The sequence below is a fragment of the Heptranchias perlo genome, chromosome 5, assembly GCF_035084215.1.
Source record: "Heptranchias perlo isolate sHepPer1 chromosome 5, sHepPer1.hap1, whole genome shotgun sequence".
NCBI lineage: Eukaryota > Metazoa > Chordata > Chondrichthyes > Hexanchiformes > Hexanchidae > Heptranchias > Heptranchias perlo.
In genome coordinates, this window is record NC_090329.1 from 94,458,894 (window position 1) to 94,473,913 (window position 15,020).

The window sequence follows — 15,020 nt, forward strand, 5'->3', positions numbered from 1 at the left end:
TATTTTAACAGTTTGTGTATTGTATGATTAGTAAAAATTGCCCAACTCCTTGTTCTTTTGTCATTTAAACATTCTAAGTACTAGATGCTGATGAAATCTATTAGATGAATTGTTTTAGAAAAAGCTAAACACACTTCAGTGTGACTAGTAATGTGTTTACTGTTTTTAGGGTTTGGAATACAGAAACCTATCAGAGCCCAGCTGAAAAGGTCCTTCCACACCCTTCATTTATCTATGCTGCAAAATATCACCCATTTGCACAGTACCTAGTGGTTACAGGAGGCTATGACTCTATCATCCGTGTGTGGAATATAAATGTGAATGAAGTGAATGGTCAGTTACTCCAGGAACTTGATGGTCACAAGAGCTTCATAAACACACTTTGTTTTGATGCTGAAGGTTAGTCTAGTAATTCCTACATTCTATTTATGTAAACAAGCAAAAATTAATCATCTGAATGGTCGTATAACTTTTTAACAGTAATCAGTGTGAGGCAAGGGCCTTAGCATTATTTTGAAGGTTGTCTATTTTATATCTACTCTATATTACAAATAATGATTGGGTTGTAAAATTCCATTTCAAAATGTATTGAAAACTTAGGCCTTGTCTATGAAAAACCATTATAAATGTGTCAACATTTGGATGCAGTTACACCTGTAGGTGATGCTGTGATTAAGTCTTCTGACTCTGCTTAGCCTTTGAACCAATGTCATGCGACAGGCTCCCTAGCACTGGATTTAATCCTGGCTTAAATTGATCTTAGCAGAACAGGTCCAGTGAGTGCCCCAACAAATAAGAAGCAGCCAAACCTATTGGAGCACTAAATTATTTTGCCTCGGGTGACTATATCCGTATGATTTTCAAAACGCAGAAGCACCACCTGTTGTGCTTTTCCCCTGACACCTCTATGCCATCCCCTTTTGACTCGCTAGATGTCCTGTCTTTGCAAATTAGTCATGGATAGCTCCCTCCTACTGCTCCATAACACCATGCCTGTATTTTCAGCTGCTTCCCTGTAAAATACAGCTGATCGCTTGCGCTTTATTTTGAATTGGCCCTCCCCTATTTTAGTCTCTTGGAACTTAGCGGGCTTAATGTTTTCAATGCGTCTTGTAAAATCGTCAGCCTGTTTCTGGACCTGTTCCACTCCCCTACCCCACAATGCACTGGACTTGAAGATCGAGCGTCCCACGAGCCTGCAGAATCCAAGTACTTGCTGTCCATCCCCGAACCTCTGTGGTGATAAACATTGTTCTGTAGCTGTAACTACAGAAACCATGATTCTGGACCAGCACGCCCCCCCACCACTACCGAAACAGAGTGTCACTGGCCTTCTCTAGAACCTCCTCCCTCCACACTGAGAATCTTCCGGACAGATTTCCCCCCCCCTTACTCCCTCTTGCTGAAAATTACAGGAGCTTTCCAATCACTGCTCCATTCCCTGGTCTGAGTCTTCTTAGCCCCCAAAGCCCTTGGAGTGAATGTTCCTGGGCACATCCAGGAAGACCACCCCTTCCCTAAGTGGGTTCTACAGAACACCAGAACTTCCTGCTGTGTGTTTTTGGGTAAACCAGAAAAATCGTTAGTGGGCACACTATAATTTCCCTCCCACTAAAAATGTTGTAGAAGTCGTCCCACCTGCAGAGTGTTATTGTTGGGCATCAGCCTCTCGTTTTCGTGGGGAGAGTATTTATGACAATAAACAACACACCCTCCCCGGCTAAGAATGTTCCTGGAGCCCCCCCCCCCCCCCACCCCTGTTGAAAGCCTGTGATGACACCATACCTTCCACACTGGGTGTTTGTGGTGGCACCAAACCGCATTTGCCGCCCACATGGACAATGTTGCAGCCAAGCCACTGAGGTTCATTTTGGACAGTCATTGTATTGCCTTCTTCCCCCCCCCCCCTTATTGAGCTTACCAGGCCCTCTTCCATCCCTAGTCGTCCTCCTCCCTCATTTAGGTATTTTGCTAGGCGCCCAGTTCCCTATTCCTTCTCTCAGTGAGAGAGTTTGCTGTTCCTGATGTAGTTTCCTTGCCGTTGCTCCCCTCACCATCCCCCTTTTCCTTCTCCCCCCATTTCCCCCTCCTCTGCTTTCCCCCTTCCCATTCCTTCCTCTTGCAGCTTGCACCAATTATCCCCCTCCCACCTCCTGCTTTCTAACCTGAATGTTGCACTTAGTTTTGATTCCCGTGGGTGATCAACTAGTTAATTAAAGAAAGGAAACTTTGACTAATAGTTTTCAGAGCATGCTTACTTTTCCAATACAGTGGAACACTTGGGGGAGCTGCTGTCCAGTTAGAGAACAGAAAAATACTTTTGGGTTTATTTTTAAAACTCCTGTTTTATTTACCACCCCACCGCAACAGCAATAAGGGTTTCACTGGTGAAGAATGAAGACATTCAAGCAGCACTCAGTTGCCTTTATTTTAATTTTCTGCCTTGCCTGTGAAAATTATTTATTTTTCTTCCCCACTTCATAGAGCCATCAAGCAGCAGAAAGCACCCTTGAGACAATACTGTGGGCGGAAATACATATTTTTCCACAATGGCTTTAAAAGTTCTCTTCAAGCAATTTATGAAATTGCAACATTTCTAGACACTTAAACCACATTCAGTACAGGCTGTCAACGTGGTTGATAAATTACTGTTTAAAAAAAGTGACCAAAGTTTCAGAAGCCATGTAACCGCTAAGGACTGTTGGAAACACATAACCTATCTGTAACGTGTAGCTAAGAAAAAACAAAATTCTTAGTTTTAAAAAAAAACCAAGAAGCAGTGACGGACAGCAGTGTACCTTAGGTAGAGCATTAAGATGGGCTGAAGAATTGGTGGTCCTTAATATTCCATCACAGATGCTACTTCTGGTAAGTGTTGCACTTTTTCATGAAATCTTATTTTAATCACAATTCTTATTGATGCATACGCAAGTCAATTAAATTAAATGTTGTCCTCGTATCTTCATAGGTGACTCGCCCATGTCCTCAGGATCGACACAACAGGAGGCCATGGTACATTTTGTTGTAGCAGTGGTGGAGGAGATGGTAGCTCAACACACGCTGTTATGGCTGAAGAAGGAATTAAAGCTCAAGAAAACAGATCTTCAAGTATATGCTTGGGGGACAGGAGATCATCTCGTGTCATATCCTATATCATATCCTCCACAGGTCCAATACAGGAAAGAAGGGCCCATCAGCTAAAAGTTCATAGGAGCTGTCCTTTTCATTACCACCATCCCAGTCCTGGTTCCCACAACCACTAGAACTCAGCTTGGCATGTTGGAAACTAGATAAACTTGTGGAATCTATGCAATATGGATTCAAACCCATGCATTGGGAGTTGAGTCTATTGCACAGAGTTTTGCAGTATCATGGGGCTTATAGAGGCAGATCATCTGCCTACCCATCAATGTAATATAAACTAGTGTGGGTACTGTGTACCATGTACCATGTTAGTCTGTTGCTGTTCAGACCTTCATAAAGTTAGCTGAAGATCATCTAGAGGTTCAATCACAATCGTGCAAATTTCAGCACAGAAAGGGGCCATTTCTCCTATTGTACTGATGCTGATGTGAAATCATAATTGGTGCTACATACTCTAATCTCATTCCCTGCATTTTCCCTGTACCCTTCAATATTTTCCTTCTTCAAATGTTTATCTAATTCTCTTATAGAATATCACTGATGTGGCACTTCATTCTATGGAGAAGCCTTTGCAGAGTTCATTTCAAAACACCACAATTAATAATGTAATCTGTAAATAGAGAAATTGCAATTATGTTTAGAGAAATTCAGCTTTTTATGACATTTATTTTTAATAATCTATAACATTGCATTTTTCAGATGTTAATGTTCAACTGATTTATATAATAATGCCATAGCACTTTAGAAATATTAATCCATGTAAGTCTAGTTGTTAATGTTTTAAAGTTATATAGTGAATTCCTCTTCATTTAAATTTAATCAGATTGCAATAAAGATCTTTGTTACTTATTACAAAACTTTTTCACTAGAAAGCTTGTATCCATCCATTACTCTGACTTTCATATTTCACATTTTACATAGAAGTAGCATCAACTTAGCCGTGAAACCTGACATGTATGTTGAAGAGTTTCTGGAATCTGTCTCTAGCCTTGTTTTATAATGTGGGATCTTTCGTCATTCACATATTAACGTAGCACATGGTTGGAAATGTACCATTTCACAAATAATTAATTCAAATTCTACACATGGAAGAAACTGTGGTCGTAGTAGATGAGTATGATGAATGTAAAGTCAATTCATTATGGTCCCTTATATTTGGCTAAGTTGGCAGTTATTGCCACTGTGTGAAAAGCAATTTCTGCCCAGATAAATGTAGGGCTAGAAGATATGGGCTAGAATTTCAGTTTAATCTAATTTTATGTGCAGTGGAAATTGGTTAGAGAAATTACAGGAACACGGCGAATAACCCTGTCAGCAAAGAAATCTGTACATTTAGAAGTATAATATGTTTTTGCGATTGAAACCATTATATGGACAGTCAATGATCCAGTGTGGTGGTTGACAAAAGGTTAACAAAAGATGGACTAAGTAATACTGAGACATAGTTTAACCCAGAATGCTTTAAAGAGTGGGTAGGCTAATTAGCGCCTGCTGCAGTGAGCTAGCTTATCCCTTTGTTAAACCACAACTCAGAAATTATTTATAAGGTTTGTACCATGTTTGTGTACTTTGAGGATATGTTATTTTTTTTTTAAGAAGGGCAACATTTAAGATAATGACAATGCATATGAATTCAAGAAACCCAAAGTAATAAGGTGTCAACAGCATTACTGGTACAAAAGTTACTGCGCCACAGCTTTAAAGCTACGACAGGAAGTAGGCCCAAGAGCCAATCCTGACCAACCATTTCATTTCGGCTTACTGAGAAGGGGAAGGGTGGTGTGTGGTTAGGCATATAGCAATGCAAGTCCGGACTGTGGGGTCAAATAGGATGCCATGATGTCACATGGTCTATTCAGTCTGTGCAAGTGGCTGAGGAGATGGATGGAGTTAGTGACAAGGGAACTGAGTTTATGGCGGGGGCTGAAAACAATAGCTTTGGTCTTCCCAATGTTCAGTTGCTTGCTTTGCTTAAATTCATCCGTCTTAACGTGAATGAGCTTGAACAATTGTTGATACTGAGATTCAAACGATTAATCTGTGTCTGGGAGTGCAGTGCCCAGGTGTCAGAACTGTTGGGCTGCCCTGATACTCAAAATCTGAAAATGTGAATGAAGTGGGTTTGATAGAAGATACAAAACAGAATTTTCAATCATCACTGTTGCATTCTAGAAGTCAATAACTGCATTTAATAAAGCAATATTAAAAAATACGACTTCATTTGGTCGGGTAGTTTTTGAAAGCAATTAAGAGGTTTTTGTTTGTTCCACAGGGCTACGTATGTTCTCAGGGGACAGTTCAGGTCTGATCATTATTTGGAACACTTTTGTAAATGAAGGTTCTCAGGAAAACCCAGTTCAGCAGTGGAGTATTGACAAGGTACAGTAGCAGGGACTTCAACTGCTTTGCAGTTCACACCTTGGAAGAGTTTTAGTGTCTATTATTACAAACTGAAGTTTGTCAATTCTTTGCAACACAAAAGCAAAGATAAATTTGTTGATAGGTGGTGACTGACTACTTGTGTATCTTATGATCTTGTACAGTGGCAATCTAATGTGAATGCATCACGGCAAGCCAAGTAATTCCTTTTATCTGATCATTGATATTAAGTAACCACCACTGATCCCAATTGACAAAGTGTCCTATAATACTATTAAATCATCTCTAACAGCTGTTTCACAAATCTATTAGAGATTTATGAGGATGTAACTATCAGGGTAAATAAAGGGGAACCGGTGGATGTAGTATATTTGGATTTTCAAAAGGCATTCGATAAGGTGCCACACAAAAGGTTGTTACACAAGATAAGGGCTCAGTGTTGGGGGTAATATATAAGGATTGGTTAACGGGCAGACAACAGAGTAGGAATAAACAGATTATTTGCAGGTTGGCAGGGTGTGATCAGTCTTTGGGCCCCAGCTAATTACAATCTATATTAATGACTTAGGTAAAGGGACCGAGTGTAATGTATCCCAGTTTGCTGACTATACAAAGCTAGGTGGGAAAGTAAGCTGTGAGGAGGACACAGAGTCTGCAAAGGGATATAGACAAGTTAAGTGAGTGGACAAGAATGTGGCAGATGGAGTATAATGTGGGGAAATGTGAAATTATCCACTTTGATAGGAAGAATAGAAAAGCAGAATATTTTTTAAATGGTGAGAAACCATTAAATGTTAGTGTTCAGAGGGAGTTGGGTGTCTTTGTACATGAAACACAGAAAGTTAACATGCAGGTACAGCAAGCAGTTAGGAAGGCAAATAGTATGTTGGCCTTTATTGCAAGGGGGATTGAGTACAAAAGTAAGGAAGTCTTGCTGCAGTTGTACAGGGCTTTGGTGAGACCACACCCAGAGTACTGTGTACAGTTTTGGTCGTCTTTCCTAAGGAAGGATATACTTGCCTTGGAGGTGGTGCAACGAAGGTTCACTAGATTGATTCCTGCAATGAGAGGGTTGTCCTATGAGGAGGGATTGAATAAAATGGGCCTATACTCTCTGGAGTTTAGCGGAATGAGAGGTGATCTCATTGAAACATAAGATTCTGAGAGGGCTTGACAGAGTAGATGCTGAGAAATTGTTTCCCCTGGCTGGAGAGCCTAGATCTAGGGGCCATAGTCTCAGGATAAGGGGTCGGCCATTTAGGACTGAGATGAGGAGAAATTCTTCACTCCAGAGGGCAGTGGATGCTCAGTCGTTGAGTATATCCAGACTGAAATTGATAGATTTTTGGACTCTAAGGGAATCAACGGATATGGGGATCAGGTGTGAAAGTTGAGTTGAGATCTAAAATCAGCCATGATCTTACTGGATGGTGGAGCAGGCTCGAGGGGCCATATGGCCTACTCCTGCTCCTATTTCTTCTGTTCTTAAGTTCTTCACATTAAGTGCCAACAGAGTGCTTAACTGATGAATTGATTGACTTAGAAATGGGTCTATTCTAAGGAAGTATCAGATATTTCAAAATCTTTGAAAGTTAAAATCCGAAATCATCACAAAGGGTTAATTATTTGATTAACTATATGTGCATAAAATTCTGACTCTTGTTAAATTATTTTAACCATGGGGCAAAGTACTGCACAGTAGGAATGCAGTGGTTCATAATAATAGGTACCGCACAGCAGGAGGCCATTCAGCCCATCGTGCCAGTACTAGCTCTTTGAAAGAGCTATTCAATTAGTTCTTTCCCCTGCTCTTTCCTCATAGCCCTATACAAAATAAAATCCCTTCAAGTATTTATTTAATTCCCTTTTGAAAGTTACTATTGAATCTGCTTCCACCACCCTTTCAGGCAATGCATTCCAGACTATAACAACTCGCTGTGTTTTTTAAAAAAATGTTTCCTCATGTTGCCTCTGGCTCTTTTGCCAATCAGAGGATTCAGTAATCCAGGGGACTGACGGGCCTTTCTGCAACCGCTGACCTAAGTCCCCATGGTGCATTTCCTCCCTGGTGTGAGGGTAAAGGACATCACTGAGAGGTTGCAGAACAATTTGAGGAGGGAAAGGGGAACAGTCAGAAGTCGTGATCCATGGACAGCTTGCATTTCCATCAAAGCCTTCTCGTATGCATAGCTTTTTTTTTCCTAATGGAATATTTGCAGGGAAATTAGAGGTGCAAAAGCCATAGAGTAGTGATAACTATCCTAATTAAGACTGGGATAGTAATAATACAGGGAGCAAAGAGGGAGAGGAATTGTTGAAGTGTGTTCAGGAGAACTTTTTTGACCAGTACGTTTCCAGCCCAATGAGGAAGGAGGCATTGCTGGACTTGATTCTGGGGAATAAGGCGGGCCAAGTGGAGCAAGTGTCAGTGGGGGAACATTTAGGGAACAGCGATCATAGTATCATCAGGTTTAGAATAGCTATGGAAAAGGACACAGACTACTCTAAAGTAAAAATACTCAATTAGAAGAGGGCCAATTTCAGTGGGATGAGAACTGATCTGGCCCGGGTAAATTGGAATCAAAGATTGGCAGGCAAACTGTAATTGAACAATGGACGGCCTTAAAGGAGGAGATGGTTCAGGTATAGTCTAGGTACATTCCCACGAGGGGGAAAGATAGAGCAACTAAAGCCAGAGCTCCCTGGATGACAAAAGAGGTAGAGAGTAAGATGAAGCAGAAAGAAGGGACGTATGACATGTCAGGTTGATAACACAAGTGAGAACCAGACTGAATATAGAAAGTTCAGAGGGAAATGTAAAAGGAAATTAGAGGGGCAAAGAGAGAGTATGAGAATAGACTGACAGCGAAAATAAAAGGGAATCCAAAAGTCTTCTATAGGCATGCAAACAGGTAGTAAAAGGAGGGGTGGGTCCGATTAGGGACCAAAATGTAGATCTACTCATGGAGGCAGAGGGCATGGCCGAGGTACTAAATGAGTACTTTGCATCTGTCTTTACCAAGGAAGATGCTGCTGCCAGAGTCTCAGTAAAGGAAGATGTAGTTGCGATACTGGATGGGCTAATAATTGATAGAGGAGGTACTAGAAAGGCTGGCTGTACTTAAAGTAGATAAGTCACCCGGCCCGGATGCATCCTAGTTTGCTGAGGGAAGCAAGGGTGGAAATTGTGGCAGTACTGACCATAATCTTCCAAACATCCGTAGATATGGGGGTGGTGCCAGAGGACTGGAGAATTGCAAATGTTACACTCTTGTTCAAAAAAGAGTGTAAGGGTAAACCCAGCAACTACAAGCCAGTCAGTTTAGTCTTGGGTAGGGAAACTTTTAGAAATGATCCGGGACAGAATTAGCAGTCACTTGGACAAGTGTGGATTGATTAGGGAAAGCCAGCACGGATTTGTTAAAGGCAAATTGTGTTTAACTAACCTGATAGTTTTTTTTGATGAGGTAACAGAGGGTCGATGAGGGCAATGCAGTTGATGTGGTGTATATGGACTTACAAAAGGCGTTTGATAAAGTGCCGCATAATAGGCTAATCATCAAGATTGAAACCCATGGAATAAAGGGGGAAATAGCAGCATGGATACAAAATTGGCTAAGTAACAGGAAGCAGAGAATAGTGGTGAACAGTTGTTTTTCGGATTGGAGGGAGGTGTACAGTGGTGTTTTCCAGCAGTCGGTACTAGGACCACTGCTTTTCTTGATCTATATTAACGACTTGGACTTGGGTGTACAGGGTACAATTTCCAAATTTGCATATGACACAAAACTTGGAAGTGTAGTTATCAGTGAGGAGGATCGTGATAGTCTTCAACAGGATATAGACAGGCTGGTGGCATGGGCGGAAACGTGGCAGATGAAATTTAACAGAGAAAAATGCAAAATGATACATTCTAAAAGGAGTACAGGAACAGAGAGATCTGGGGGTATATGTGCACAAATCTTTGAAGGGCAGGTTGAGAAAGCGGTTTAAAAAAGCATATGGGATCCTGGGCTTTATAAATAGAAACATAGAGTACTAAAGCAAAGAAGTCATGATGAAACTTTATAAAACACTGATTCGACCGCAACTGGAATATTGTGTTCTATTTTGGGCACCGAACTTTAGGAAAGATGTGTAGGCCTTAGAGAGGGTACAGAAAAGATTTACTAGAATGATTCCAGGGATGAGGGACTTTGGTCACATGGATAGACTGGAGAAGCTGGGGTTGTTCTCCTTGGAACAGAGATGGTTGCGAGGAGATTTGATAGAGGTATTCAAAATCGTGAAGAGCCTTGACAGAATAGATAGAGAGAAACTGTTCCCATTAGCAGAAGGGTCAAGGACCAGAGGACACAGATTTAAGGTGATTGGCAAAAGAACCAAAGGTGACATGAGGAAAAACTTTTTTATGCAGCGAGTGATTAGGATCTGGAATGCACTGCGCGAGGTGGTGGTAGAGGCAGATTCAATCGTGACCTTCAAAAGGGAACTGGATAAGTACTTGAAAGGAAAAAATTTGCAGGTCTACCAGAATAGGGCGGGGAAGTGGGACTAGCTGGCTTACTCTTGCATAGAGATGGGCTGAATGGCCTCCTTCCGTGTTGTAACCTTTCTCGATCCTGTATATAGAGAATTATCCGTATGTGAGCAGATGTTCCCATTTCCTCTTGTATGTCCTCTCCCGCATCCTCTGATTCTAGATTTCTGAGCAACCCCTGCCCTTCCCGCCCTGTTTATACCATCAGTGATAAAGCCTTCATCTGCCTCTGCCCCACTGTTTGGAACTTCCTCCCCAAACGCCTCCACCTCTTTACCTCCCTTCCTACTTTTTAAAAAGTATTCTGCAAACCGATCTCTTGTACCAAACTTTTATTTATCTATTCTAACATTTACAAAGGCTCGGCATCTACTCCTTTTTCTCCTCTGAAGCACCTTGGGATTTCTTTCTGTATTAAAGGTGCTATATAAGTGTGTTGCTCACTAATCAGTTTTCAGTATTGAATATTATTGAGGGTGATTACACCTCGAAGGAGTGCAGTCTGGAGCATGGCACTGTGGGCCAAAGGACCGCACAGGGGGGCATAGCGAAGTGTAGGAATACAATGGTTGTAGGGGATTTAATCATCAGGGACAGACAGGCCTTTTTGCAGCCACCGACGTGAGTCCCCCATGGTGTGTTGCCTCCTTGCTGTGAGGGTAAAGAACATCACTGAGAGGGTGCTGAACATTTTGAGGAGAAAGGGGAACAGCCAGAAGTCATGGTCCACGTTGGAACCAATGACATAGGAAGGAAAAAGGTTGAGATCCTGCAATCAGAGTTTCTGGAGCTCGGGAGAAAGTTAACAAACAGGATCTCAAAGGTAGTAATCTCTGGTGTATACGTGCGCAAATGCACGTAGCGTGGTAAATAAGGTTGGTGAGCTGCAGTGGCCACATGGGACTAGTGAGTATAGGAATAGTAGGATAAGACAGGTTAATCCATGGCTGGAGAAATGGTGCAGGAGGGAGGGCTTCAGAATTCTGGGGCATTGTGACCAGTTCTGGGGCAGGAGGGATCTTTTCAAGATTTGCGGGTTGCACCTCAACAGAGCTGGGACCATTGTCATTGTGGGGAGGTTAACTGGTGCTGTGGGTGAGGGTTTAATCTAATTTGGCGGGGGGTGAGCACCAGCATGAAACATTAGAGAGGAGAAACAAGGTGCGCAGAGGACTCGGACAAATAGCACTAGAGTAAAGAAATAGGAGGGATCAAACGGGGCAAACGCGAGGCATTCCAAGGTGAGTTTGGTGTCTGTGTGCGTAAATGCACGTAGCTTGGTAAATAAGGTTGGTGAGCTGCAGTTGCCATTTGGGACTGATATAGTGGCAATAACAGAGACCTGGCTCAAAGAAGAGGAGGATTGGGTACTTAATCTTCCTGGCTACCAGGTATTCAGGAAAGAAAGGGAAGGAAAGAAAGGAGGGAGGTAGCAGTATTGATCAAAGAAACTATTAAAGCACTGGAAAGGGATGATATAGGTTTGAGGTCAAGGACAGAATCTATTTAGTTAGAAGTAAGGAACAATTGAGCTATTATGCTACTGGGTGTATACTATAGGCCACCAAATAGTGGGAAGGAGATAGAGGAGCAAACTTGCAGGCAAATTACAGAAAGATGCAAGAATCATAGAGTAGTGATAATGGGGGACTTCAATTATCCCAATATAGACTGTGTTAACTGATGATAACAGTGTTAAGGGCAAAGAGGGGGAGGAATTCCTGAAATGTTTACAAGAGAACTTCCTGCAACAGTGTGTTTCTAGCCCAACCAGGAAGGAAACCTTGCTGGATCTAGTTCTGGGGAATGAAGTGGGCAGGTGGAGCATGATTCAGTGGGGGAGCATTTGGGGACAGTGATCATAATATCATTATGTTTAGAATAGGTATGGAAAAAGACAAGGAACAATCAAGCGTAAAAATGCTTAACTGGATGAGGGCTAATTTGAGTGAGTTAAAAAGGGATTTTGCCCAGGTGGTTTGGAATCAAAAATTGGTAGGCAAAACAGTAATTGAACGGGAGGCCTTCAAGGGGGAGTTAGTTTGGGTACAGATTAGACACATCCCTACAAGGGGGAAAGGAAGGGCATCCAAAACTAGAGCTCCCTGTATGACTAAAGATATGGAGATTAAAATGAAACAGAAAAAGGAGGCTTATGACAAATGTAAGGTTCATAATACAGTAGAGAACCAGGCTGAATACAAAAAGTACAGAGGATATCTAAAAAATGGAATAAGTGGGCAAGGAGAGAGCATGAGAATAGATTAGCACCTAACTTAAAAGGGAACCCAAAAGTCTTTTATATAAATATATTAATTGTAAAAGGGTGGGGCCGATTAGGGACAAAAAAGATCATCTAGTGGAGGCCGAGGGTATAGCTGAGGTACTAAATGAATACTTTGCATCGGTCTTCACTAGAGAAGAGGATGCTGCCAATGTAGCAATAAAGGAGGAGGTAGTAGCGATATTGGATAGGATAAAAATAGATGGAGGAGGTACTTAAAAGGTTGGCAGTACTCAGTCGAAGTCACCCGGTCCAGATGGGATGCCTTCTCGGTTACTGAGGGAAATAAGGGTAGAAATTGCATAGGCAATGGCCACAATCTTCCAATTCTCCTCAGATTAGATATAGGGCGGTGCCAGAGGACTGGAGGATTGCAAATGTTACATGCCTTTTCAAAGAAAGGGAGAGGGATAAACCTGACAATTACAGGCCAGTCATCCTAAAGTCGGTGGTGGGGAAACTTTTAGAGACAATAATCCTGGACAAAATAAATTGGCACTTAGAAAAGAATGGGCTAATAAATGAGTGTCAGGCCGGATTTGTTAAACGAAAATTATGTTTGAATAACTTGATTTGAATTCTTTGATTAAGTAACAGAGCGGGTTGATGAGGATAGTATGGTTGATGTGCATATGGACTTTCAAAAGGCATTTGATAAAGTACCACATAATAGACTTGTAAGCAAAATTAAAGCCCATGGGAACAAAGGGACAGTAGTAGCATGGATATAAAATTGGCTACGGGACAGAAAGCAGAGAGTAGTGATGAACGGTTGTTTTTCAGACCAGAGGGAAGTATACAGTGGCATTCGCCAGGGGTCAGTATTAGGATCACTGCTCTTTTTGATATACATTAATAACCTGGACTTGGATATAGAGGGTATAATTTCAAAGTTTGCAGCTGACATGAAACTCTGAAATGTGGTAAACAATGTAGAGGATAGTAACAGACTTCAGGAAAACATAGACTGGTGAAATGGGCAGACACATGGCAGATCAAATTTAACGCAGAGAAGTGTAAAGTGATGCATTTTGGTAGGAAGAACGAGGAGAGGCAATATAAACTAAATATTACAATTTTAAAGGGGGTGCAAAAACATGTACACAAATCTTTGAAGGTAGTAGGGCAAGCTGAGAAGGCTGTTAAAAATGCATATGGGATCCTGGGCTTTATTAATAGAGGCATAGAGTACAAAAGCAAGGAAGTTATGCTAAACCTTTATAAAACACTGGTTAGGCTTAACTGGAGTATTGTGTTCAATTCTGGGCACTACACTAGGAAGGATGTCAAGGTCTTAGAGAGGGTGTAGAAGAGATTAACTAGAATGGTGCCAGGGATGACCAATTTCAGTTTTGTGGAGACACTGGAGATGCTGGAGTTGTTCTCCTTAGAGCAGAGAAGGTTAAGAGGAGATTTGATAGAGGTGTTCAAAATCAAACGGTTTTGATAGAGTAATTAAGGAGAAATTGTTTCCAGTGGCACAAGGGTCAGTAACCAGAGGGGACAGATTTAAGGTGATTGGCAAAAGAGGATGCAACTAGGAGGGAGATAAAGGGGAACCAGGGGATGATGTATATTTGGATTTTCAAAAGTCACTCGATAAAGTGCCACATAAAAGGTTGTTACACAAGACAAGGGCTCATGGGATTGTGGGTAACAATATTAGCATGGATAGAGGATTGGTTAACGGACAGAAAACAGAGAGTAGGGATAAATGTATCATTTTCAGGTTGGCAGACTGTAACTAGTGGGGTGCTGCAAGGATCGGTGCTTGGGCCTCAGCTATTTACAATCTACATTAACGACTTAGATGAAGGAACCGAGTGTAATGTATCCAAGTTTGCTGACGATACAAATCTAGGTGGGAAAGTAAGCTGTGAGGAGGAGACAAAGGACCTGCAAAGGGATTGAGACAGGTTAAATGAGTGGGCAAGAAGGTGGTAGATGGAGTATAATGTGGGGAAATGTGAGGTTATTCACTTTAGGAAGAATAGAAAAACAGAATATTTTTTAAATGGTGAGAAATGTTGGTGTTCAGAGTGACTTGGGTCTCCTCGTGCAAGAAACACAAAAAGTTAGCATGCAGGTACAGCAAGCAATTAGGAAAGCAAATGGAATGTTGGCCTTTATTGCAAGAGGGTTGGAGTACAAAAGTAAGGAAGTCTTACTACAATTGTACGAGGCTTTAGTGCGACCTCACCTGGAGTACTGTGTACAGTTTTGGTCTCCTTATCCAAGGAAGGATGTACTTGCCTTGGAGGCGGTGCAACGAAGGTTCACTAGATTAATTCCTGGAATGAGAGGTTATCCTTTGAGGTGAGGTTGAGTAGAATGGGTCTATATTCTCTGGAGTTTCAAAAAATGAGAGGTGATCTAATTGAAACATATAAGGTTACCAGGGGGCTTGACAGGGTAGATGCTGAGGTTGCTTCATAGAAACATAGAAAATAGGAGAAGGAGTAGGCCATTCGGCCCTTTGAGCCTGCTCCGCCTTTCATTATGATCATGGCTGATCCTCTATCTCAATACCATATTCCTGCTCTCTCCCCATACCCCTTGATGCCTTCTGTGTCTAGAAATCTATCTCCTGCTTAAATGTATTCAGTAACTTGGCCTCCACAGCCTTCTGTGGTAGAGAATTCCACAGGTTCACCACCCTCTGAGTGAAGAAAT

The 15,020-nt window shown here is 41.7% G+C and overlaps 1 protein-coding gene across 7 annotated transcripts in view; it reads left to right on the plus strand.

The window, feature by feature from the left end:
• ahi1 (Abelson helper integration site 1) overlaps nt 1–15,020 on the plus strand; it is a 344,784-nt gene that overhangs the window by 135,815 nt on the left and 193,949 nt on the right. For all 7 annotated transcript variants that reach the window (XM_067984827.1, XM_067984826.1, XM_067984829.1 and 4 more), the window contains exons 13-14: nt 170–399; nt 5,417–5,523. In XM_067984827.1, the coding sequence (XP_067840928.1) occupies nt 170–399; nt 5,417–5,523 (337 nt within the window). The remainder of the gene's footprint in view (nt 1–169; nt 400–5,416; nt 5,524–15,020) is intronic.